Source organism: Megalops cyprinoides, chromosome 1 (assembly GCF_013368585.1).
Source record: "Megalops cyprinoides isolate fMegCyp1 chromosome 1, fMegCyp1.pri, whole genome shotgun sequence".
Lineage (NCBI taxonomy): Eukaryota > Metazoa > Chordata > Actinopteri > Elopiformes > Megalopidae > Megalops > Megalops cyprinoides.
This window is the reverse complement of record NC_050583.1, coordinates 40570256-40593670: the sequence shown is the minus strand read 5'-3', so window position 1 is coordinate 40593670 and position 23415 is coordinate 40570256. Positions and strand designations below refer to the sequence as shown.

The 23415-nt window shown below is 45.2% G+C and overlaps 1 protein-coding gene across 2 annotated transcripts in view; it reads right to left on the bottom strand.

Annotated features, from left to right (window-relative positions):
- Positions 1 to 3240: 3240 nt before the first annotated feature.
- Positions 3241 to 23415, bottom strand: part of plekhh3 (pleckstrin homology, MyTH4 and FERM domain containing H3) — a 33630-nt gene continuing 13455 nt past the window's right edge. The window contains exons 3-13 of one of the 2 annotated variants that reach the window (XM_036520778.1): positions 20904 to 20992; positions 13904 to 14086; positions 12009 to 12166; positions 9214 to 9337; positions 8487 to 8784; positions 7040 to 7247; positions 6587 to 6723; positions 5988 to 6108; positions 5243 to 5731; positions 4939 to 5130; positions 3241 to 4495 (exon numbers count right to left, since the gene is read on the bottom strand). In XM_036520778.1, coding sequence (XP_036376671.1) covers positions 4358 to 4495; positions 4939 to 5130; positions 5243 to 5731; positions 5988 to 6108; positions 6587 to 6723; positions 7040 to 7247; positions 8487 to 8784; positions 9214 to 9337; positions 12009 to 12166; positions 13904 to 14086; positions 20904 to 20992 — 2137 coding nt within the window. In that variant the 3' untranslated portion in view covers positions 3241 to 4357. The remainder of the gene's footprint in view (positions 4496 to 4938; positions 5131 to 5242; positions 5732 to 5987; positions 6109 to 6586; positions 6724 to 7039; positions 7248 to 8486; positions 8785 to 9213; positions 9338 to 12008; positions 12167 to 13903; positions 14087 to 20903; positions 20993 to 23415) is intronic. The other variant, XM_036520788.1, reaches the window with a different exon arrangement.

The following is a 23415-nucleotide window of genomic DNA, read 5'->3' as shown; positions in this document are numbered from 1 at the left end:
GAGCGCTTGTAAAGTCTTGGAATAAATGTTTTTCTATGAATACACAGATCCATGAACAAAATGCGTGTGTGCAGGAAATAGGGTGGACTGGTGTTTTGACCTTGATAAGAAAGTATGATAATCCTGATAAAGGATATATGTTGTAGTCAGAAAATTTCTTTGTGGGAAAGGATAATGTTTAGTGCTCCTCATGACAGTCCATCACACCACTTCCTTTCCCATAAAAGAACTTTTTTGACATGGTAAATATTTATGTGTTCATGACTTTGGTTGTCTTTCCTGATATTATGGACATTTTGCATGAATGGGTTCCTCCTTTCTCCTTTTAAGTCAGAGGACAGAGGATAGTCCCTATTTATGTATCTTGGTATTTGGCGGCAGCTTCTCTTACACATCTTGGAAGCCTGTCGTGGTAAGTCACATCCTTCCAATTAGACCCACATAAGAGTCTTTACAGGGATTAAGCACTTAAATAATGTTCAAATTCTATAGAGGTTAATTCACAACCATGCATGGTGACTGAATCGAAATAGCACAACATAAGCATTTCAGTTAAACTGGAAGGAAGCAGAATGTCACAGGTCTCAACTTAGACATAATCCATCCAATTTTTAACTGATAAATTTACCTTTCGCACACAAAATTTAATCTAACATCACTGTTCACAGTGTGAATGTGCTTTCCTTAAGCTCAATCGACCTTAAACAAGCAATGACCACTTGTAATTCATTGGAACGAAAGGCACAATTTATAAGGTGTTTTTTTTTTAATTAATTACATACTTGTATTTTCCATTTATTGCACATGAGCGTTACCTGTACAAATATAGTGCAACTCACCATACACTCTTATATTTTGTATATAACGCAAGGGAAAATGAATGTACCATGCAACTTAAAAACAAGTTGAAAATAAATCAAAAGGAAAAAAGCCATAGTTATAACTGAACTTTAAGACACAAGAGGAGCTGCCTGCAGCTGTAGAAGAGAGCAAAGGATGTACAGGGGATGGCAGGCTTGTCTTCCTCCTGAGGAAGACTTGCCAGAATGTCCTCTTTGGCTAGGGAGCAATTCATTCAACTGTGTTTGGTGTTCAGTTTCAGTCAAGAGAAGCATAACGTTTACAAAGTCTCTTTTAGTTGGACTACTTTGTGTATGAGTTTAACAAAAAAGTAACCCTGCCTTGAATACGATGAGGTGAATTCACCGACTGAATCATCTCCTTGGGTTGGGCAGACCATGCGTACCGGACTAAGCTCATTAATGGCCTCACTGTGGCCCGGTTGTTGTCTCAACCAAATAACCACTTATTCAGACTGGATATGTTTAATACCAGTACAGACTCTATTGAAGTCAGAGATGGGCAACTGTAGTCAATGCAGCCAGAAGGGCAGTCAGGCATCTTAGATACTGATTTGGTGTATTCTTGCCTGCCAGGTAGCAGTGAAACCTCAAGGGGTGGGTTCACCCTGAGAGAATGAAGGATTTCATAACGGCTGCAGTTAACCTGTAAAATTCCTCCTCTAGGATGTCCCCACAATAGTGCAATGTGTTGACAAGACAGAACATAAAATGGGAAATACCGTGGCCTTTCAAGAGCTGTTTTAGATTGGTAGAAGACTGCTTCATGTCTTTTGGTTTAAAGGGCAAGAACAAGGCCTCCCCATCTGTCCTATGAAGCAGTGTCCAGTACAGATGTTTTAGTGTCACATCAGCCTCTTGAGTGCTAGTTGTCTTTGAGTACATTTTCACCAATGAAGTCAGCATTTCAAATTACAAACATTTTATATCCCATTTACAAATATCCTGTTGTCTTTTTATTATTTCACTTCTCCAGTGATTTGGAATTGCAGGTAGTCCTCTATTTAAACCAAGATAAAGAATTATGATTTGCCTGAAAAAGAAATGTGAAAGAAAAGCAAGGTGAGCTGCTTTGGATCTTAAAATGGCCATTGTAAAAGGGCACAAGATGAACACTTGGTGGACACTGCATGTGCCCTGTGCCTTCCCTCAGTAATTTCTGTATTAGCACTGAGTGACCTAAGTTCAATCCTTTTATAAATAGATGACTACCTGTAATTGTGTCAGATGTTGATTGATGACTGACTACTGTTAGAAAACTAAGATATCAGTTGCTCAGAGAAGTTAACTAACGTTTAGAGAATGGGGTACATTCCTAAATTTGTAACTGGTAGGGTGCTTAGCACATGCTTTAGCTGATACATTATGACTTCTTAGTTCAGGATAATACTGTTAGGTAGACAGCATTTGGATATATATTCAGCAGCAATGTTCCAAGCATGGCACAAATCAAAATTTGAAAACTATTGAGCTACAGAACAGAACTAACAAAAGACACCCATTCCTTAGTGCAAACTCTTCTTCATTGCTACGCTTAGCAAAGAAATTGTAGATCTGAAACTTATGTGTGTTATAAAACTACAGCTCACCAGAACATACCATTAAGCATCAGATTTGGAACATCTTCCACGTGACTGCATTCAAGGGATGGATAACTGTCATAGATTGACTCCTTTCTTAGAGAAAGGTCACCAATGCATTTATTCTTGGTCTTATTCTTGGTTGTTGGATTTTGTGTCTCCCTGTTGGGGTAGACTTACCTAGGAAATGTCTGTGTATGAATGGAGAGTGGGCCATTTAACTTAACTGTAATTTAACAATGCACTAGACTAGCCTCTGTAGCCTCATGGTTTTTTATTAGTGGGAAAACTAGCATAACCTATTTTATTAATAGAAACACCTCTTTTTTTCTGAGCCAATCGTGCTTCTGATAATCATCTGGCTAACTGTGACCAATACTTGACAATCAACATTGCAATGGACTATGGCAATACAGCTGAGAAAATGCAGCTGAGAAAAATGTAAGTCTAGGAGGGCAAACTTCACTCAAGGAAATGCACATTTTCTTTGGTCCAGGCATTAACACATTACTTGCTGCTTGGGGGTGATTCTGGAAATACCAGTCAAACCATAGAAATAAAGAGAAGAAATGCAATGAAAGTGTCTGTCAAGTCACCAAGCGGTAGTTGCATTTGGATCAATAGGGGGCACTATAAACTTTAAAAACCAAGGCATCCTAGTATCCTTAAAATAGGATTTCATTAAAAACAATAAGAATCTATTATTTGTTTTAGGCAATAATTCAAATGCAAATATAGGTCCTTATAAAGACAAAGAAAAATAAAGAAAAATTAAATACTAAAAGGTAAAGAAGGGGAAAAATACAACATTTAACTTGCTACGTCACACAACAGCATTGTATTCATAAATAATAAAAATAACAAAAAAGAACATACAGAAGTCCAGCAGAAGAAGTAATTGTGGGGAGGTGTGTTCAAATTTTGTTTGGAGTTATTCAAGTGGTCAGTATGGCATTTGTCTGGGTCCAAAACAGTATTCCAATTAAAACAACCAAATGTGTGTTTGTTCAGACACAGTATCCAGCCTCCACAAGCAGAGGTCTGTAACTGCAGTCATTCCAATCAGCTCTTGTAAGAGCTTATGTAAGTTGCACAGTAATTTTAAGTGGCAGCAGACAGGAGATGGTGGAACTAATACACTTTGTTAGATGGACTGGAGAGATGTGGGATTAGAGCTTTACGCTGTCTCTCTGTTGCAGTCATTGGCACATACTTTAAAGAATACATCTGGTGTTCAGGATGCAAAACAGACCATTACTAAGTGTTAGCCAAAGTGTTGATGTGTTTTTTTTTCAGCTTTACCAGACCTCGAACGAGCAGCACCATGACGGGAATTCTGGGCTTTCAAACAAGACAAAGGAGGAAAGTGTTTCAGAGACAGACCATTCCACTCAGAGGTGTTAGTCCTGGGCCATCTTGGCTGACTGATTTTTTTTTTGTTACACCTTCACTTTACCCCTGCTGATGGACATAAATGTTTTTCCCCCCACTCACCCACTCAACTCATCAGTTCACACCATAGGTGTTTCAGAGGAGAAAGCCATGTCTCAATGAAAGTGAGGACTGAGTTCACGCCAGTATATGCGCTGAAATCCTCCAAGTTCACAGGATTTGTTGCATCAACAGCTCCAGAAGCTCTGCTGGAGTCCAAGGCAACGAATGAAGAGTTTTGTTTCAGAATGTAGTTTTTTCTTTTTTTGGGGGGGGGGTTGGGAAGTTGTGCTTTGTAAAAAGCACTACTTTGATGTGAACCCAGGTGAGAACCCCCCCCCCCCATTCCTTCAAGTTTGACAGCTGTTCGAAGTGCATAGCTGGACGAAAAATACAAATGCCCCATGTTGTTTGTCTCTTTCTTGTCACCACAGACAAAAAACAGGTCTGGAAAGTCTCGGCATTGTGGGTCATAGAGGGGGCTCTTCACACCAGGTCTGAGGGAACTTCGAGGACAGTGGGGGTGGGGCAGACGCTGCCCTCTGTCTCTGTCCCATCCCCCTGCCCCTGCTGCTGGCATGCCGCGCTGAAGTAAGCGTTCATCAGCTGCATGATCTCAGTCAGCTGCAAGAGAGAGCAGAGACACGGGAGTTTAACCTGTCCACAACCAGAGTGGGAGCCACAAGCACACCTCTACGTAAGTTAACACAGCTGTGTCACGTCTGACGGAAGACCACAGCCTTGACATTCCTAATAAAGTGAGAACTCTTCTCATTCTTTTTTCTAGCTGGTTGAGAATCATAGGTCAAATATCTATAGGTCTCTGACCACAGATATTGTGATATAGCTGCTCAAAGCAAGATGTCAACACAGATTCAACTCAGTAGAAAAGTAAAATGATGGTGACACAATTCCCTTATGACCTACACAATATGGTCTTATGTTTTTGAGAAATCATTTGAGAATATTTTGCAGGACTCAGCATTCTGTCTAATGGGACTGCAGTTGCAAATAAATTCCAAATCTCTCTCTCTAAAATGCTTTTGCTCAGAAAATGTGGCCCATACCTTGCTGGTCTCAAAGAGTAGATCCCGTTCACCAGCCGTGATCTTGAAGATGTTACTGTCAGATACTCCATAGGAGCAAATCTGTCCATAGGGGAAAGACTCCAGGGCCTCTGCTTCGCCCTGTCTGTACAATGACACTGACTTTGCTGCCACTCCCAGCCACAACTTCTGAGAGAAACTGCCAGTGGAGCTCTAGGCATTCGAAAACAGAAACAGAACACAAATGTTAGCTATCTTCAAAGCCTATCAATGTGAAGGCTTTGCCCATATCTAGCCATTCCAATGTGATTTGGGGCACACTCACGATGTAGAAGTCCACCTCGTACAGCGTGCAGCCAAAGCCAGACCACTCCCGGGCGATGGTGAGGTATGCAGCCATGCTCTCCTGCCGACTGCGCCCTGCCAGGCCCTTCCAGCGCTCTACAATGGCCCCCATCACCACCGCCCCTTCCTCTTTCAGCCGGCCCCGCAGACGCAGGTCCTGCTCCACCTTCTGCTTGTGCGCGGCCGTGTGGCTCCACAGTGCTCCTGTGAGTAGGCCATTGGGGAATCGCTGTGGGCAACCATTGGACAGGGCTTGGGGGGCGGGGATGGTGGCGGGAGGGGGCTGGGGGTTCTTGAGTGCAAGCAGGACCCGCGCCTCCACCACGTGGCTAGGGAAGAGCTCATCCAGGGGCGGGCAGGGGGAGTGGGTGCTGAAGTCCCCAATCAGAGACTGCAGTCTTAGGGCAGCCAGGGCCTGCAGGTCCTCCTCTGAGACAGGGAGCTGACCCCGCACCATCATCTCATGACACTGAGAGAGAAGGACTGTCAGTCAGCCAGTCATGCATATTGTTCTACTCTGTGTTCTCTGACAGAACTCATTAAACAGTATGTACGAGGGAAACTTCCAGATAATTTGTGTCATGAAAAAACTACTTGTCACCTGAAACTACCTGAAAATATAATAAAATTTAAAAAAACCAACAAAATTTCAGGAATGGCAGGTAAAAGCTTGACCTTTGACCTCTACCCCCATCTATCCCTTTACATCCTTTGGATTCCTTTACCTGCTCAAAGAGGAAGGTGTACTCAATGTTGTCAGAGGGAATGCTTTCTGTGTCCAGGAAGCAGTAGAGCTTGAAGCAGAGTCTCCACTGAGTGTCTGATTCGGGCTCTCTGGTGGCCAGGCTGTAAAACCACAGAATCAGGGTCAATGAGGCCAGCTGTGACAAAGTTCCCTGCTATGATCAGTGTTGACTTAAAAGGTGGGACACAGATATCCAAACCCCACCCTCTGCCAACTGAACACCCACTCAGCTGCCTCGCCTTTGTTGTTAGAGCAGTTACGGCAAATGCCTTGTAGTAAAACACAGATCGCTTTATTCCTGCTGAGGTTATTGTCTAATTATGAAGTAAAGCTCTGTGAGAGCTTCACCTTCATATTTAGGTGTGCTGTATGTACCATAGAAACATGAGCTGCCCAAAACAAACTGGATGAGAAATAGAAGGTGATTCATGTTAGTGTCTATGTTGTGCTGTTACTGTTTACCTACCAACCAGAAAAGGTTTTCTAGTAGTAGCCATTTGTGTTAACTGTTGCCTAAAATGCAGCCATATGAAGGCAGCGTCCCCAGTGTGGGTCATCTGAGCCCTGAGCATCATTTACTTTTCAAACCTGGTCAGGATGTCAGCGATGATGGTGCTGCCACCTATGGGCCTCTCCCGGTGCGCACTCTGCTCAAAAAGAGCAAAGATATTTCGGCTGTCCCGCAGCCCCAATTGCTCCAGCATCTTCTTCACCAACTGAGAGAAAAGGAGAGAGGGAGGGATAGAATGGATTAGCAAGCAGGCTGATCATACAAGTTTTCATGGAAAGACCACTGAGTTAATATTCACAGCATGCTGATAAAACCAAACAGAGTTGCCTTTAGCCACATTCCCACAGAATTAAACTAAAATGAGGTGTGGAACTGAAATAACCCACCCCATGCTAAGCTCAGTGACTCCACTGCAGGACTCAACAGGGCCTGATATGGAAGGGTGTATTGCCGGGGGTGGCGGGGTTCTGGTGGCTGTGTTCAACCATGGCTGTGCCCTGCACTGATGGGACCGTCCTCACCTCGTCAGCTGTGGTGTGGGAGCTGATGGGGAGCTGGCAGGAACCCGGCCCGGGGTAGTGCACCATGCACAGCATCTCCTGTCGGCTCATCAGCACCTGGATCTCCTCCCAGGAAGGCACGCACTCCCGGCAGCGTGTCTTCTCCAGCGCCTCTGAGATGAAGGACGCGTAGTTGTCCATCTCAGTGTCAGGACACAGGCTCTGCACTCTGAGGGGGGACAGAGAGCCGAGGCTGTGTGAGGAGGAACCTGGGCAGAGGCTACTCAAATCAGCCAGAGCTACAGTACAATGAACCTGATCAAGGTTAGAGGGTCAGCTTGGCACAGCAATCAGACAAATGGCAACTTATAACCAGACACTATTTGTAGTAAATGCCCCTATGCGTTTGTAAGATTTGAATAGTGTTGCGAAGCTCAAGACGACGTTTTCCAAATGTTTCCAGTACAAAGGTGGCCATGTCTTCAGCTCTGGTGTGGCTACACCAGAGGCATCGTAAGGAAATTATTAATGATTAACGTTTTCTGGCACTTGGACTTTCACAGGCTATAAAAAGCATTTTTGTCTTGCGTCCCTCAAAAAACCCTTTCAAATAGTGAGTTGATTTTGGGTCGTCTTCTTTGCCAGTGCGGAGGAGGAAGCTCCACTCAGCAGGTCCACATTGTTTCAGTGGCACAGCCTCATGAAAGGTATTTCTCGTTAATTCCCTCGATGCCTAGCACAAAACAGGAAGTGACCTGATGGCAGAGCACGACACTTCCCGAAATAAACCAGAAAAAAGCAGTGCTCGTCGCCTTTTGCTTTCATTAGGGGCACAGAAAGAGTTTTGTTCCACTGCCACATAATTAGGAAAATTCCACTGCTGCACAGCTGTGCACTTTCGCTCCCCCACCCCTTTACCCCAACCCACCCCCCCGCCAGGCCCCAGGGCTGCGCCAGCTTCTTTGCTTCTTTCCAGGACACCACAAAAGGTTAAGAAGCACTATTCCAGCCACCAGCTCCACACAGCTGTGTGGCTGTCCAGAACAATCCTCCATGAAGAGGCAATTATTTGATCCCACTGAATTGTTCAATGTCTGGAGTAGGAGGGCCCTCTCTTGTTATTTCCCCACTACAAAAGGCAGCCCACATGTTTCTTTTCATACAGGCTGTGCTCTTGAAATGCTCCCTCATTGACGTCTGACCCCATGAACCACCTTCTTCTATTCATCCTCCTTGTTCTGTCCTAATGCACCATGCAGAACATATCTGAATGCAACTCTTAGTCCCAGATCCCCAGATAATGACCATGGCCTCTGTAACACAGCGAGCTCTGGGTAGCCCTACAGAGGAACAAATTCTGGTCTGTAAAAAATACTGCGGATAACAAGTGTTGAATGAATGATAAACCCTATGACTCGGCAAGTTCAGTGTGGGCGAGGTTTTTTTCTTCTTCTTTGTTGGAGCTCACCTCTTGAGGTGGAAGCGCAGGTACTTGAGTACGGCCGTCCCGGGGAGGAAGGTGCAGCTCATGCAGGTGAGCAGCTGCCAGTAGCGGAGGTGTGCGGGCGTGTTGGGGGTGGGCGTACCGCTGGTTTGCTTCACCAGCTGGCAGTAGACCTCGTCCCGCAGCAGGGGCAAGTCAAGGCATGTCTGCAGCACGCCCTGGATCAGGGGCACGGGGTCCCGCGCCGCCTCTAGCTGCTGCAGCGAGTTGAACACCTTCACTGCCTCGTCCCGCAGAGTGGTGTAGCCCTTTCCATTGTGGTCTGAAACAGGGGGGGCAGGGAGGGCAGAAGCAGGGTTAACATGCATGACTGGATGTCGCACACCCTTGCCTCTTTGGTGAAACCCTGATGTCCAGTGGCAAAAACATTGTTACAGCACCACAGGTTTGACATAGCCTGAGACATACAGAGCCAAAGACCATACCCTCAAGATGAGGGTAAGTTACACACTAACATAACCATTGTGTGGTATTTTGATTTTTTTTATTCTAAATAAAAACGACTTGTCTACCACAGGCGTTGATACTTAAAGGAGAACAATATGAACTGATGGTGTTGGTTAAGCCATAAAAGACCTGGGTATGTTTGTAAGCCCCCCTACTTGGCAGCACTGTGTCTGTGCTATTGATATATGGATTCCCTGTGAGTTCATTACTGACACTGGAGTGCAGGTGTGGAGGGGTCACTCACAGGTGTGGTCCAGGCTGCCATAGGGGAAAGGCAGCAGGGGGGCATAGAGGGGGCTCTGCGTGTACTTCAGGATGGGGTTGTGCTGGTAAATCTGTTCCACCACCTCCGGGTTAAACTTGTTCTCCTGCGCAGATGGAGTGAAAGAGACAGAGAAAAAAGGGAGTGAAACAGGAAACTCTGATACCCCGGACGTTCTCATGCTGGAGTGCCACACTCACTTTAATGGCCTGCCAGGAGCAATGCATATCTGGTTTTGGAACAGGTTCTGTTTTGGCAGCTACGCGTCGCTAATGTTACCAAAAGAATGAGCTCAGGTTAAAGTGTCTAAAACCAAAAACTCATCTACACTAGCCTGCTGCTCAGGTCAAACATTAGCTCATGGATTTGCTGACCTTATCTCCACTAACTACAGCCAGTGCTTCTAGATCTTGGAACACACCATATCAAAGTGTGCAGGCCTCTGGAACTATCAAGGCAAGATTCTGATGGGCCCCATAAGTGAAAGAGTTAGGCATGAGATTTGATGAGGAATAGTGGCATGTCTATGAAGGATTCCAGCACCAGGATATTCCAGAGAAGAGGTTCTGGCAGGCTGACAGTTGAGCATGCACACTGTGTGTCGCCCCACCCCCTTGGAAGGAAGCATTCTGTGTCAAATGATCTACATGCCTCATTTCCTTTGTGAGCCCAGCTTGGTAGGGTGGAGGGGAGGGCGGATGGGGGGTGGGTGTGACAGTCAAGCTTGACAGCTACCTGCCATTGCCAGTATGTGCTTCACGACTGGGTTCCACACGTAATTACTGAGAACATGTCCCACCTCACGTGTCATCACCTCCCTCTCCTCACCTGGACAGACAAGTGTAACTGGCATTACAAAAGCTCTTGCCACTCCCGGTCAGGGTGGGGGATTTACACAGACGCTGTTCAGTTAAAAAAAAAAAAAAAAAAAAAAAATCAACACGAGGGTCCAAGGCCAATCACCTGTAATCCATTAATAACCTTGTGGCTTGCCCACAGTCACATTCAAAATGTGATTTCACAAGGGGTGCTCGTCTCCCTTTGAGGAGCAATGTTTGCACATTCCCTGGGCATGTTTGGGAAAGCGTAATGTCCATGGCCCACTTTGTCATTTGTACAATCTGCTGCGATGTTGCAGCAATTGTCAGGAAACGCAGAACAAAATGTATTTGGCATTTGTTTATACCAAGGATGAGTACTGTTCTAGCTTAGGCCATGGAGGACTTTGGTGTCTATATGCACATGTGTACAATACATTGGGTCTCTCTCTCCGTCTCTCTCTCTCTCTTTCTGTCCCCCGCTCTCTCTCTTTCTTTCTCTCTCTCTCACACACACACACACACACACACACACACACACACACAACATTGCAAGGTTATCTCTATCCACTGTCCTTAGGGACCTAGGCAAACAGGAACTGCACAGTAGGGTTTTGGAGATAAGGAGTTGATACTGGGGCTGATGCAAGGGCAAAATGCAGGGATCATTCATTATTAACCACAGTGTATGACAACAAATCAATCTGCAATCTCCCCAAAGAAGGCCTTTCTTCATCTGCTGCCTCCTCTCAGTGCAGGGCACTCTGGGGCCTTCCTCCCATCAACCTGGCAGCAGAGGAGCTCTAATCTCTGTTTGTTCCCACTGGGAAAGGGGATAGATTTGTCAATGATGACAAAGGGGGTAAAAAAAGGCACAATTCATTCATTCTTTAACTGGTTCTTTGTGTATTGTATTATTTCCTTGCCACAGTAATGTACTTTCTTGAATGGGGCTCCCACTACTTTGGTTACAGCAAAGGGTGAATGGTAGATCTGGGCTGTATTTCTGCAGTGTGTCTGACTGAACGTTCTGGAGGAGGGGGGTAGAGGGCTCTTGAGCTGCTCAGCTTGTGGAGGCCTGGCAGCCTCTACCCAGATGCCCACGGACACGCCAGGGCCTCAAAACTTCTGCCTCCCAGCCAAGTCCTGGGGTAGTTTTCATTCCTGGCTCAAGGCCTGACAGAAAGTGACAAAAAAAGCCACATTTCTCCAGAAAGTACAAGGCAGTCTCCTCAGTCCTATTCCATGACTATCTTGTGCTACCAGCCTGAAATATAAATATACAGGTCTCTGTGCTGAAATACTTCCATGAGACTGAGGAAGCTGTGCATGTGAGGAGGGCACAAATATATGAGGTAATGTTTGCCACCCTGTGCAGGAAAGCGTGAGCCAGGCCTTCCGTTAAAAGCAACACAACGGCTCACCGCTTTCCCCTGGTGCTGCACACTCTCCCGTGGATTTGTTTTGTTTCACCCTTTGTGACGAATGCCATCACACTTTAAAAATAGAGCGGTTAGACGCCGGTTGAGCTCAAACCCTTCTGCGATGAGGCGTGTTCCTGAGACACATGCTGAACCCAGACCAGCACTTGTGAGCGCAGTCCAAATACTCGCCCTGTGTGTCTTTTTCAGCCAGGCTTCCGCTCTTTGGCCAAAACCTGTGCTTAATATAGGCAGGGCTTGCAGAGTTTACTTTGCCTCAGTTATTCTGGGGATACTTCTCTCACAGCTTTGTAGATTTACATGAGGTAATTTCTAAACTGTCCCAGTGGGGGGTGGGGGTGGGGGGGCTTGGCAATGCTCAGCGATGAAAAACCTGTTCCAAGCACAAAAAAAGCAAAAAAAAAAAAGCAAATGGGAACACTGACACCAAGTTTCTGTCGACATGGCTGCGGCCCTCCTCTCACGGCGCGGAGCAGTTTTGTGGCAGAACTGGCCACCTCATGGAGGCCAGGCTCACCTCAATGTCTCGGATCAGCAGCTGCGTGGGGGTCTCCACTGGGGCCTTGCTGTCGATGACCTTTTGGATGGCGCAGGCCCAGTGCACGGCCTCGTTGAAATGCTTGGTGTACAGCCTGTAGCAGTGCTTGCGGCCGTACACTGTGATGCTCCAGTAACCTGCGGGATGCAGACATGGGGACGGGTTTACAGTCACACCAGGGAGAGTGAACCATGGGCTGGCACACAACAGTGCCCTCTTCCTGACTTAATGATGCCTCTGCTCCACGGTTAAAGAAACAAAGCTCTCTGTCAGCATTGACTGCAGTTAATTCATGTCTGGATTTGTTTCCTTTGAAAACTTGAAAATGTCTGGTCAGGTCAGGGGAAAGAAATTCCTTCAGGCATACTGGTGCTTCCACTTTTGTTCCTCATAAGAGTATTGTAATCACTAAGTACAGGATCAGATCAGCTTAAAAAAAGTCTAACGTGACACTAATTGAAAGGTACAGTACACAGAAAATCAGCAGGAATCATGCCTTTGAGAGCAGGACCTGCTAATCCCAATTATAGTATTTCATCATAACAAGACTTGAGGATTACTTTAAAAAAAGTTGGAGAAATACTTTGTTCTGAAATCACCCAAACTTTCTTTTGATAATGTATGTTAGCATATGCTTCGAGAGATAAACCAGGGATAAGCCAGGCCCAATGGGGGTTTGAGGAGGATCACTTGATTGCGGCTTGTTTAAATGAAGACAGAGAAAAAACCCACAGGGGTAGCACACAGAATGGAGGAGGGACGTAGTGACGTAGCTCTGGGCTGAGAGGGAAACTCTACTCCTTGATGCGGGAGTTTCCCCTCTCTGGACATGTGGTCTGGAACAGGGAGCTCTCAACATGACTCCCATTCCCTCACTTCCCCCTGTGGTTAACTGTGGGGTCAAGGGTCATGCACAGCCAGAGGGCTGTTCTTTATGCCACCACAAAGGAAAAAAAAATCAAAAGGCTCAACTGCCCGAATGTCACTGTGTGACCTATTTCAACCCATTTCAACCTCCTCTGACAAATACAGGAGGTTCTGCCAAATAAACTGAATCCCAAGGTTGTTTTTATCATAATCTTATTACTGTTACACGATGGTCAAATGGTTAAAACCACTTCTTAGTGAAGTGAAGTGGGTTTTTTAATGAAGTGCAACCACTGCCACATTAACACATGGGAGAATTGAAAATGGTTGCATCAAATGCTCTGACTTCAAAATCTATCTATTGTCCCAACTGACTGGTCACTACACCATAAAAAGAGGGACAGTTAAACTCCTTGCTCTTGCCATGCCCTTTGTTATGACTGTTTTGTGATGAGATTCTGAGATTGAGAGTGGAATTCTGTGATGACAAACCCAAGACGGGCAGGCCACGGACGCCGTGTCATTTACTCACAGAAAACAAAACTAACAGGGTGAATACAGTTCCTGCCGTGGAAAGTCCCATGCAGAGAATCGCTGACTGGCAAAAAAGGGGGAATATTTATAATTTTAAGGGCCAAAGCTTTTCAAGTGGTGCACTAAAGTTGACTGGGAACCATCCAAAACCACACAGACAGACAAGCCTGTCCTGTGACTAAGAGACACCTACTAGTCATCACTCCCCACTGTCCCTGCAGACACAAGAGCCTTCTCTTTAGGCCCATTTGCTGCAATTCCGTGGAAGGCGATTTACCAGAATTTATCTGGTTCCTCAAAAGGCCATTTAACCATGGCTTTTCCAGACTGGGCTTGGACTTCCACCATCACCCTCAATGGGATTTCTTGCTGTAGTCATGAACAATGCCTACGGAGGACAGTGGCCTTCCGCAAACCCCAGCTTTCCCAGAGCCGCCCCTGCTTCAGCCGCGGTACGGGGCAGTGGGCCTCACCCGTCTCCTTATAGGTCTGCTTGTCGGGCCAGATGACGGAGCATAGGCTGGTGAGCACCAGGGTGCCGAGCCTGCGGGCATTCTTCTCCTGGCTGCTGTAGTAGTCGAGGGAGTCATGGGTCAGGACAAACCAGTGCCGCCGCTGGCGGATCCAGCCCCCTCGCACCTCCCGGTACAGCCAACCTGCCAACACAGAACCACAATCGCTTAGACTCGCAGAACCGCTTTCCTCCTCCTTGTCTCTGGTTTGGAGAGCAGCTGACCTTCAGTAGGGCTTCCTGGCAGGCCAACCTGCCACTGTGGCTCACAGACAAAAACGGGGACAGTATTCGGCGGGGCTTTCCCCAGATACAGTGGCCTTCCTGTTCCCCACCAAAAGTTCTGACAAGATGATACAATTAGTGTTAATGAGATAATGTGTGACATAAAGTTGAGCAAGAAGTCTGGCAGACAGAAGCAATGTGGAGCCATCACGTGCACCCAGCAATCTTAGGAGTGAGCAGAGTTAGACTGATACTCTGTAAAAATGCATGAAGAGGTGTAACTGACCTAAATTCAGTGAGTCTGTCGCAGTCTTTCAGCCTGTCGTATAATTAAACAGAGTCTAGCTTAATAAGGAATGCAAAGCAGATGTAAAGATCATATACTGTATGGAGGAGTTAAAAAAAAAGTTAATAGCACTAGCAATTAGGCAAGTGTGCCACCAAGGTAGTTAAGGCTTTTAGCGCAATGAAAAAAAATAGTTACTTCTTCTGCTGAATGAGAGGGAGTTGCCTTTACTTTGTTTGACACCAACTAAGTTGGCTCACATGACAAAAAAAAAAAATCACCTCTGTTAAACCAAAACAAATCAGGGGTCTCATTCTTCAAACATACATTTGCGTGAATGTACATATAGTGTGTGTGAGCGCATTTCCACATAAAGTATGAGATGTATAAATATAAACATTTGCATGAGAATGTATGTATATATGGCTACCCCTGACCATGTGTATGCACACTAGTTACTGAAAAATAATGGAACTGCTTGGCAGAATGTGAAAGCGTTCAGAAATGGCTTATAGAGTCTAATAAAACTGAGATGGACAATAATATGCTTTTTGAAACATTTTCAAAGAATATTCATATGAAACTACATGCATTTCAGTAGGTCCACCCACAAATAAAGGTTCTAATAAATAACTGCAATATGCTCCATCAAAGGAGCAGATTATGAAAACGCCATGGCCACCTGTGCATTCAGTAAGGTGACTGTTGTAAGTGACTACTTGCAGTCTCTGTCAGATCAAACCATTTCTTTATTTGGGTCACTGTCTGGCTTTCAAACACGGCAGCATTTACAGCCAAACTGATCTGTTGCCAAGCAACAGCTTTGCTCCTGTTATGCCTTAGAAAGCCAAATAAAGTCTGTTCATGTTTCCACTTCGGACATCTACTCAATTTCCATTTTGGAGGCATTCTTTTTCGACCACTGTCCACAAGCACTAAGAGAAAGAACAGTTGACATTCATAAATAATTGCCTTTTAATAGTGCTCACACATGGTTTGGTGAATCACACTTTTCTTGTGCATAAAATTATTCTAAATTCTGCTCATGGGCATCAGGATAAACCTTGCATCATAATGTAACTTGACGTAACAAGTCAATGTGTAACACGATGTAATGTCTGTGACATTAAGACTGTTCCTCACAAGAAATGACTCAGTAAAACTATTTGCAAAGTGGTCCAAAACATGACAAATTGAGCTGTTCCCTAGAAATAATTCATCTTAAAGAGACAAAAAATATAGCTATAATACAGTTTACAGCCCTTTTCCTGCAAATGACTTCATCTGGAGAGAGAGCAACACAGCAGCCAATTACAGCAAGGGCCAAAGGTCAGCAAGAGGCTCTTGGATTAGCTGGAATTTGGGCTGCGGCCACCTGGGCGAAGGCTATGCAGCGAGAATGAGCTTGTGTTTAAAGGAAAAAAACAGCACGTGCCTTTACCTACTGAGAGCTCGTCGTCACCGTTTCCTCTGCAGTTTACACCCTGCAAGCCACTTTTCAACACACTCCCTCCATTTCCTCCCTCTAACGCTAGCACACATGGATTATGTTACCAGAAGTAATTATACAGATTTTTTGAAAGAAAAATGACTCTCCCTCTTTAATGAGGAGCTTTTTAAAGTCACAAACCTCTCACTCTAACATTGCCTGCTCTCTGTATTTTGTCCTGTACTTTATGCCGTATGCAAAAGCAAAACACGTATTATCAGTGTTGTTTATGACCTGGCTGCTGTGCATAGTCATAGAGGAAATGTGAATTTATGATTGTGTTGGGTTTAATCTTGTCCTTCCTATTTTCTATCCAGATGGTGTCTAAGTAACCAGGCTGACAGACCTGGGGAAAAAAAAAAACACATTTACTGCACTTAGGCTGATAGTGGATGAGAGATGACAGCAGATGAGAGATGTGAAGCCACTTACATTGAATGGGACATTGAAAGTTCAGCTGATGGCTCTTACAAAGTTAGCTCGCCACGCACAGGGTTGGAGCTGCAATTTTATGGATAAAACAATGGTATTTTGGGGCCCAAAATCTATACACAGCACAATATTCTATCCACAGCATTTTGGGGAATATGTGGAATTAATCTCTTCAATATAAGCAGGTCATCTGGTGGAATGGGTTTGACTTTCCCCATGTGCAGAGGGCGAATCCCAAAATCTCTCTCGTCTGGTCTCATACCGGCCTGTCCTAAACCCTCGCTCTACCTTACCCAGTGCACACGGACAGGGGCATGAGAAAGGCCAACTTACACAGGGTAAGGAGAGGTAATCAAGCCCAGAAGGACCCGGGGCCAATAGAACGGAATAAAAAAAGCCTGGTACAGTCTCACAGGGCGCAGGAGGATTTTCCGTCTGCTTCTGCAGTCCGTTGCTCCACACGCATGTTGCTATTTCAGCCAGCTGCGTCTGGCTCCTCCCAAACCTGCCCACCAACCCCGCCCCCCCAGCTCCTCCTCGGCAAGTGTCCACCCTTATTTACAGCCCCAGAAGAACCAACGCAGCTGTGATCGCTAGTTACGCAACACAACCCCCCCCCAACCCACACACGCCCCCACCACCGGTTCCCGTGGACTACACCGTTGCCCCATGCCAAGGAATGTGAAATGAGAGTGGTGCTCACAGCCGAGATGCCTGAGTCAGATCACGCTATCCTTTCCTATTCTTTCTTTCAGCTTTCTCTTTTTAAGTTAAGTTTTCTCCTATTTAGACAGACAGATTAGACTGTGTACGTATTGCAATCAAACACTATACAAAGCAGACAAATGTACACCTGTTTTTCAGCCTTTTTATTCTTTTCTGAAATTCTGACCTTGTGGATTCTTATGCAGTATGTGTGCTTGCACACAGCTAGATTTTGATCAATCTCTCTCCCTCTCATCATATTAATGGATTAGGGTCATGCACTGACTGCTTACTAGGCTTAGTTTCATCCCCTGGACATGGGCAACATACTAACATAACTCCCAAACCAAAGTTACAACAACGGCATTTATGACTGAGACGTGTTTTTGAATTATATCTACAGTGTATGGTAGACTTACAACGCTCGTATAGGTTGGCCCACAATTACTGAAAGACACAAAAATACCATTATTCTGGTTACTAGTGATTTTATATGCCTCCAAAGTTGTGCTGATCATTTTTGACCTTGGTGATAAGATGCTCCATGGCCATCTTTTACTGAACCTGTATCAACAATAAGGAGGAAGTTATGTCACAGGTCAAGGCAGGGTCAGACTAGGTCAAAGTTGAGGCATGACTAAGGTAGACAATGGCAAGCAAAGCAACAAATTAGGCCAAGCCATACTAACAGGGAGCGAGTCACATGGCAAAAGCAGGAGTGATGTGGAAAACACCACTGTCTATGATGGAATGCTTTTTATCATGTTTTTTTTACCTAAAGTCATCCATTGTTGCATACGCCCTGTAACATACAGTCACAACATTGGCTCTGCTCAGAGAAATGGTTTCTAAATCTTTTCAAAATTTAAATTCAGAGTGACTCCATTTTCATCAAGCAGCCCAAAACAGACCCCCAACATCTGCTGTCTTTCACTTGACTAAACTTAAAGAGAGAGAGAGTGGGACAGAGAGAGCGTGAGACACAGCACCGCCAAGCAGACTGTGGGATGTGGGGGTGGAGGTGAACCCCAGTGGGAGACAGAGGGGGATTTAGTCCAAACTGTGACAAGAGAGAAGCTTTACCGGATGTTGACTTTACAGACCAAGGGGGTGCATGGGGAGAGTTCTATCAGCAAGCTATCTCCAGTTCATCTCCTGTCTTGGATACCAGGGAAAGAGAGAGCAAGTTTCTCACATCAAATGTGGGCAGTCATCCAGTGTAAACAGAGAAAGAAAGTGGGAGGGGGGTGAAGCCAACACAGCTCTATCCTGATTGCAGACTAAACTAGACTGTGACAGTCACAGTCTCAGTGCTAAGGGCTGTCAGAAGGGGTTCTGTTTTCTACAGCTAGAAGTGACAAGGACCCAATTGCACAGGGGCGCCCTTTCAAACACACAGAAGGCTAAACTGTTGCTAAACTGAAACCTGCTCCCAAGGTCCATTCACAACTTCAATTTTATTGCATTTATGAAACTACAATACTTTAATTTTTTTAGAAACCTGTGCCAAGATGCATCCAAATTATGGAAATAAATACACATTACTTGCTGTATTGAGAACAGGCATTTGTAAAATGATGAGTACACAGTGGTTTTTATGGCCCTCTCCAGTGACCCTCTGGTAGTGGTGTGTGTGTGTGTATGTGTGTGTGTGTGTGTGCTCGCATGTGTGTGGAGAAGGGGTTAAGGGAGTTAGCGGTGAAAGCTATTTTCAGAGGCCTTTAACCATGGTGAAGAGAGAGAGAGAGAGCACAGCTGCCTGAAGTGAGGATCCCCAGACCCCCTCGGACTCTCCATCTGGATCCTCTCTCACCGCCTGCTAATGTCTCCCAGGGGAGCCCAAGCTCACCGTTAATTTGTTTCATTTGTGACCTTTCGCCCTGCAGCCCTGCCCCCACCATCAGGGCGGCTCCAACATCAAAAGCCTCAAAAACATTTCTGCTTTCTTTTCTCTAGCTCTCTGTTTGAAAAGTGACCTGGAATTGAAAAAGATGTTTTTTTCCACTAAAACCCTGATTAGGGTTATCGTGGAACCCTTCCATGCCAGGTCAAAACAGTCAGGTTGTTTTTTTAGTTCCAATGAGTAAAACATTAATCATTAATACACATGACAGGATTATCATACTGTTACAGCTGCAGTGCAGCCTACTCTTAACAAGGGAGTATTAGCTTGTGACAGTATACTTAAAATATGGAGACAAATGGAGGAAACAGGTAGTTCTCCAGGCAGGCTTCACAGGACAAACACAACCTTTATGGGGGTTGTACTCAAACCTCTGATTGTAATTGTCCTTAATGGAGGAATAATGACTCCCATATGGTTTGCAACCGTAATGGTACAGAAACTGGCAATGAAGACCTGCATGTTGCCGTGTTGAGCTGATGGAGTGTCAGGAAAACTTGGAGGTGTTTCACTGCTCTGTCAGTTGCCTCTCTTGTCTCTCCCTGGAGTCTGCTGTTTGAATATGGGGATGAGGGTGGTAAATAGGTGACATCTCTCTCCCTGCTATACTCTATTATGTTGGGTGAGTGGATGAGAGCCACAGACCATTCACAAACAATTTTCAGAGCTTTCTCACTTTCTGTTTCAACCTTACTCATAACTTCACAGGTACCTTAAGAATGGTAATGACAGGAAGACTTGTGCCTGGAGTGCTTCTTGGAAATAGGTTCACATGGATTAACTAGTTATTGGAGTGTTTTTTTCCCAAAAGAGCAGCACTGTCTCTGTGGTGTAATTTTATCACTTCAGACCGGATGCGTGAAAAAGCTGAGCAGTGTTACTAGCACCATCACCTCCGCTGAGTTGCTGATCGCTGAGTCACCGACCGCTGAAGCCAATAGGGTCATCAATGATAGAAATGTCTGAAAAAGGATCAATCTATAATTTCATTTTCCTGAAGCGCTGCAGTGGTGCAGACGCACAATTATACAAGAAAGGAAGTGATCAAGCCTGGTCACTGAACTGGTCATCCAGTGACTGGAGAGGTGTCTAGACTTGGCTGGAGATGGAACATGGTACTCTAACATCCCTAATGATGTACAGGTGGTTCTGCTGCTTCAAGTCCTGAAAGGTTTGCCATGCTGACCCACTTTGGCTCAGGCCGCTTGTGTTACTGAAACTGGCCACCTGTGTGACTATACTGCTTCTCTACACATTACAAACACTGATAACCATAGAAGGGACCAAGAAGCACAATGCCATTGCCAATCACCACAAACAGCCAGAGACAGACAGAAGTAATAGAAAGGCTATTTTTTTTCATGGAAATCTAAACATTGGACTGCAGACGAAGTCCAGGCAGTTGTCTTGATCTGAGGAAATGCCAGCCTACGGAGGAGCACCATGTGCTACAGCTCTGCTTGTGAGTAGTGGAATCATGCAGTACCCGGTCAGCCAGTTTTGACTCCAGCGTGTGCTAGTCTGGTTATTACTGTGCAGTAAAAAATGTATCAGACAGTGTAGGTGAAGGCTGGCTTAGGCTGGGGAGGGGATTTGTTTGGGGGTTTTAAAATTGAACAGGTGGTAAACCAGACAGCACTTTCAAAAGAGATGAACACAATACAAAGGTCCAATCATGGAAACATCAATCAGGGCACAATGGATTCCTATGGGTCAAATCTTAACAATAGAAAGAATTAGACTACTTGATCATCTCTGACGCTAAGCAACCACGTATGAAGAATAGATGTAATTCACTACAGATTTGCGTTGTTGTACATGTATTCAAAAGGTTCATTTCTAGGGCACTGATGTAAACATGCTTTAGCTTTTGTGCCCATGTGTACAGATGCAGTGAACATCTTTCTGAGGAGCAGCCTTACCTTTGACAACCTGCTCTGGGTCTTCCTCCAGGCCCATTTTGCTCTTCTCGATGATGAGACTCCTCATCTCCTCTGGGACCTCTGAAAGGCTGAGAGGAAAGACACATGGGTTTAAACCTCACTCCCTCTCCATTGTGTCTCCAACGTCCTGCCACAGACATACAAAGCATTCTACAAAGCCTGGCTCAGCCTCATGGAGTTGCCTGCCAATGCCTGGACCTGAAAATAAACACGAAACAGAGCCAAAGCCAATGAATAAGCCAAAAAGTCGAGGGCCTTTCTTTGAGGCTTTGATTACAAGAAAAAGAACATTTGATATCATAGTGGAAAGGTCATCTCAGCAAGAGCCGTTTGTATTGTTATTTTTTTTTTCCCCAAATGACGGATAATATGACCAGAGAATTTAAACACTTTGAGTTGCACTGCTGCAGTATTGCCGTTTAACTTTCACAAGATACACCATCTAGAGAGGGTTTTAATGCTTTTTATCCTTCATGCAATCCTATTTTGGTATCTGTAGCTGCACATTAGACTCATCTTATCGCGATGACGTCTGTGGTCATGCAGGAGAATAAAGTAAGAAAAACGTAATCCTCCACTATGAGGATTTTATCCTCAGATCCTCTTTTTCACACCTTGAGCCACACAGTCAAACACAGTGAAGTGGGCGCCAATGGGAGGATAGGCATTGCTCCATTGATGTTGCCTGAGAAACTTGCATGCAACTGACAGCGTGCAGGGTGTCTATGAGATGAGGGGTGAGATGAGGAGACCCTGTGAACCTGCCCACCCCTATCCCTGGCAGAGTGAAACTTATCTGCTCTGCCATTGTGAGCTCTCAGTAACTGATGCCACAGCTGGATTTACACCCAGGCTGTAGGGCTCAGCCTGCACTCGCAAAAAGAGCACCATGTCAACTGAGCCACGGACCACTGGTTCAATGAATTTTCCCTATGTACATAACAAGACAAGGTAGTTTAAGAAAGCCTAACTCAGTAAGGAGCACACTAGCTATCTGAATCATGGAACTATGAAATTCTCAGGCTTGTGATTCTTTGCCAAAAAATAAATAATAATAAGTAAATAAAGAAAACACAAAAAAGAGGACTTCATCTGCCTTATGAATAACATCTCATTCTCATGTAGGCACTCTAGATGTAAGCCTGTCTTTGCCAAGCTTCAGGATGGTTACATCCTTGCAACAATGCTATGTGGACAGATAAGGGACCCTAATGTCATGCTTTCCTTAAAACACAGACTATCATAAACCATCTGGCATCGTGCAGGGATGAGTACACTTCACAGAAAAGTCAGCGTTGGTCATAAAGCACAACATGATGGGAAAATATGATGAGAAATGTGTGGATGTGAGTGGGAGTGAGTGTGTGTGTGTTTGTGTGTGTGTGTGAAAATATACATGGGTGCATGCCTTGGTCAGGCCAAGCGTGGGCTGGCGCATGTGTGAATGTGTTCGCGTGCAGAAGGGAGACGCAGTTGCAGAGCCCTGTGGATTTGCATTAGCCTTTAATTATGGCAGCTGCCTAGACAGAGAGGGATCTACGTTCACATGCATGGGAAACACTAAACTGGAGTGGTGCTAATGACACCATGGGGAGGGCAGTCTGCGCATCAGAGAGACCATCGATATGCCTGTCTCACTGCTCAGAGAGACAGAGTCACCCTGGAGAGAACGCACTCAGCTCTTCTTGAAATGATCACCTTTGAACAGGTTTACTCCCAGGCACACACATACGCAGCACGTACGTACACAAATGACTGACACACAGGTGTGCAATTACAGAGCAGCATCCTTATCGCAAAGCTTTCCGGATCCAAGCCTTCAGTCAGCACTTAACTGTTCAAATCTTTCTTGAAAACAGAAGCTGATTTTCACTTGGAGTGGACATACTGGTGGAGGCAGCCAGCTGGTGTCGCATTTTTGTGCGCCTGAACACCACCGCTAAGAAGCTACGAGAGCAGGCTGTACGTGCAAACAGTGCCAGAGCAACTCACACACGCACTTGCATGAGCTTTATATGGATTTCCTTCTTCCGGGGTACAAATGTGGCTTTCAATAATAGCTGCGTTCATTTTTTTTTTGGGGGATAGCTCTCTCAGGAGGCGCTTGACACAAGCAGCCCATCTCTCTGTAGGATTCTGGCTTGCGTCAAAGCTTCCACAGTTTGTTTGCTTTTCCCATTTCTGAAGTGACCCACAGGCCTGGGAGACTGCTGAGGCCAGGACACTGGTCCAGACCGGCAGTCGCAATTCCCACCCCCACCCCACCAAATGTCACATGAACTAGCACAGTGCTGCCATCCGGATGCATGCAACAGAATCAAGAGACCACATTCAGCAACTGCAAGCAAATTATAATTCACAGAGCAAAGTAGAAACAAACATGTAGGGTAAAGATATATTTTACTGTATTTTCATATTTGCTGTCTGCACACAAATAGACAACAGGAGAGGTATATGTATGTTGGCAATCAGAAAAGTAGAGCTCTCTGGA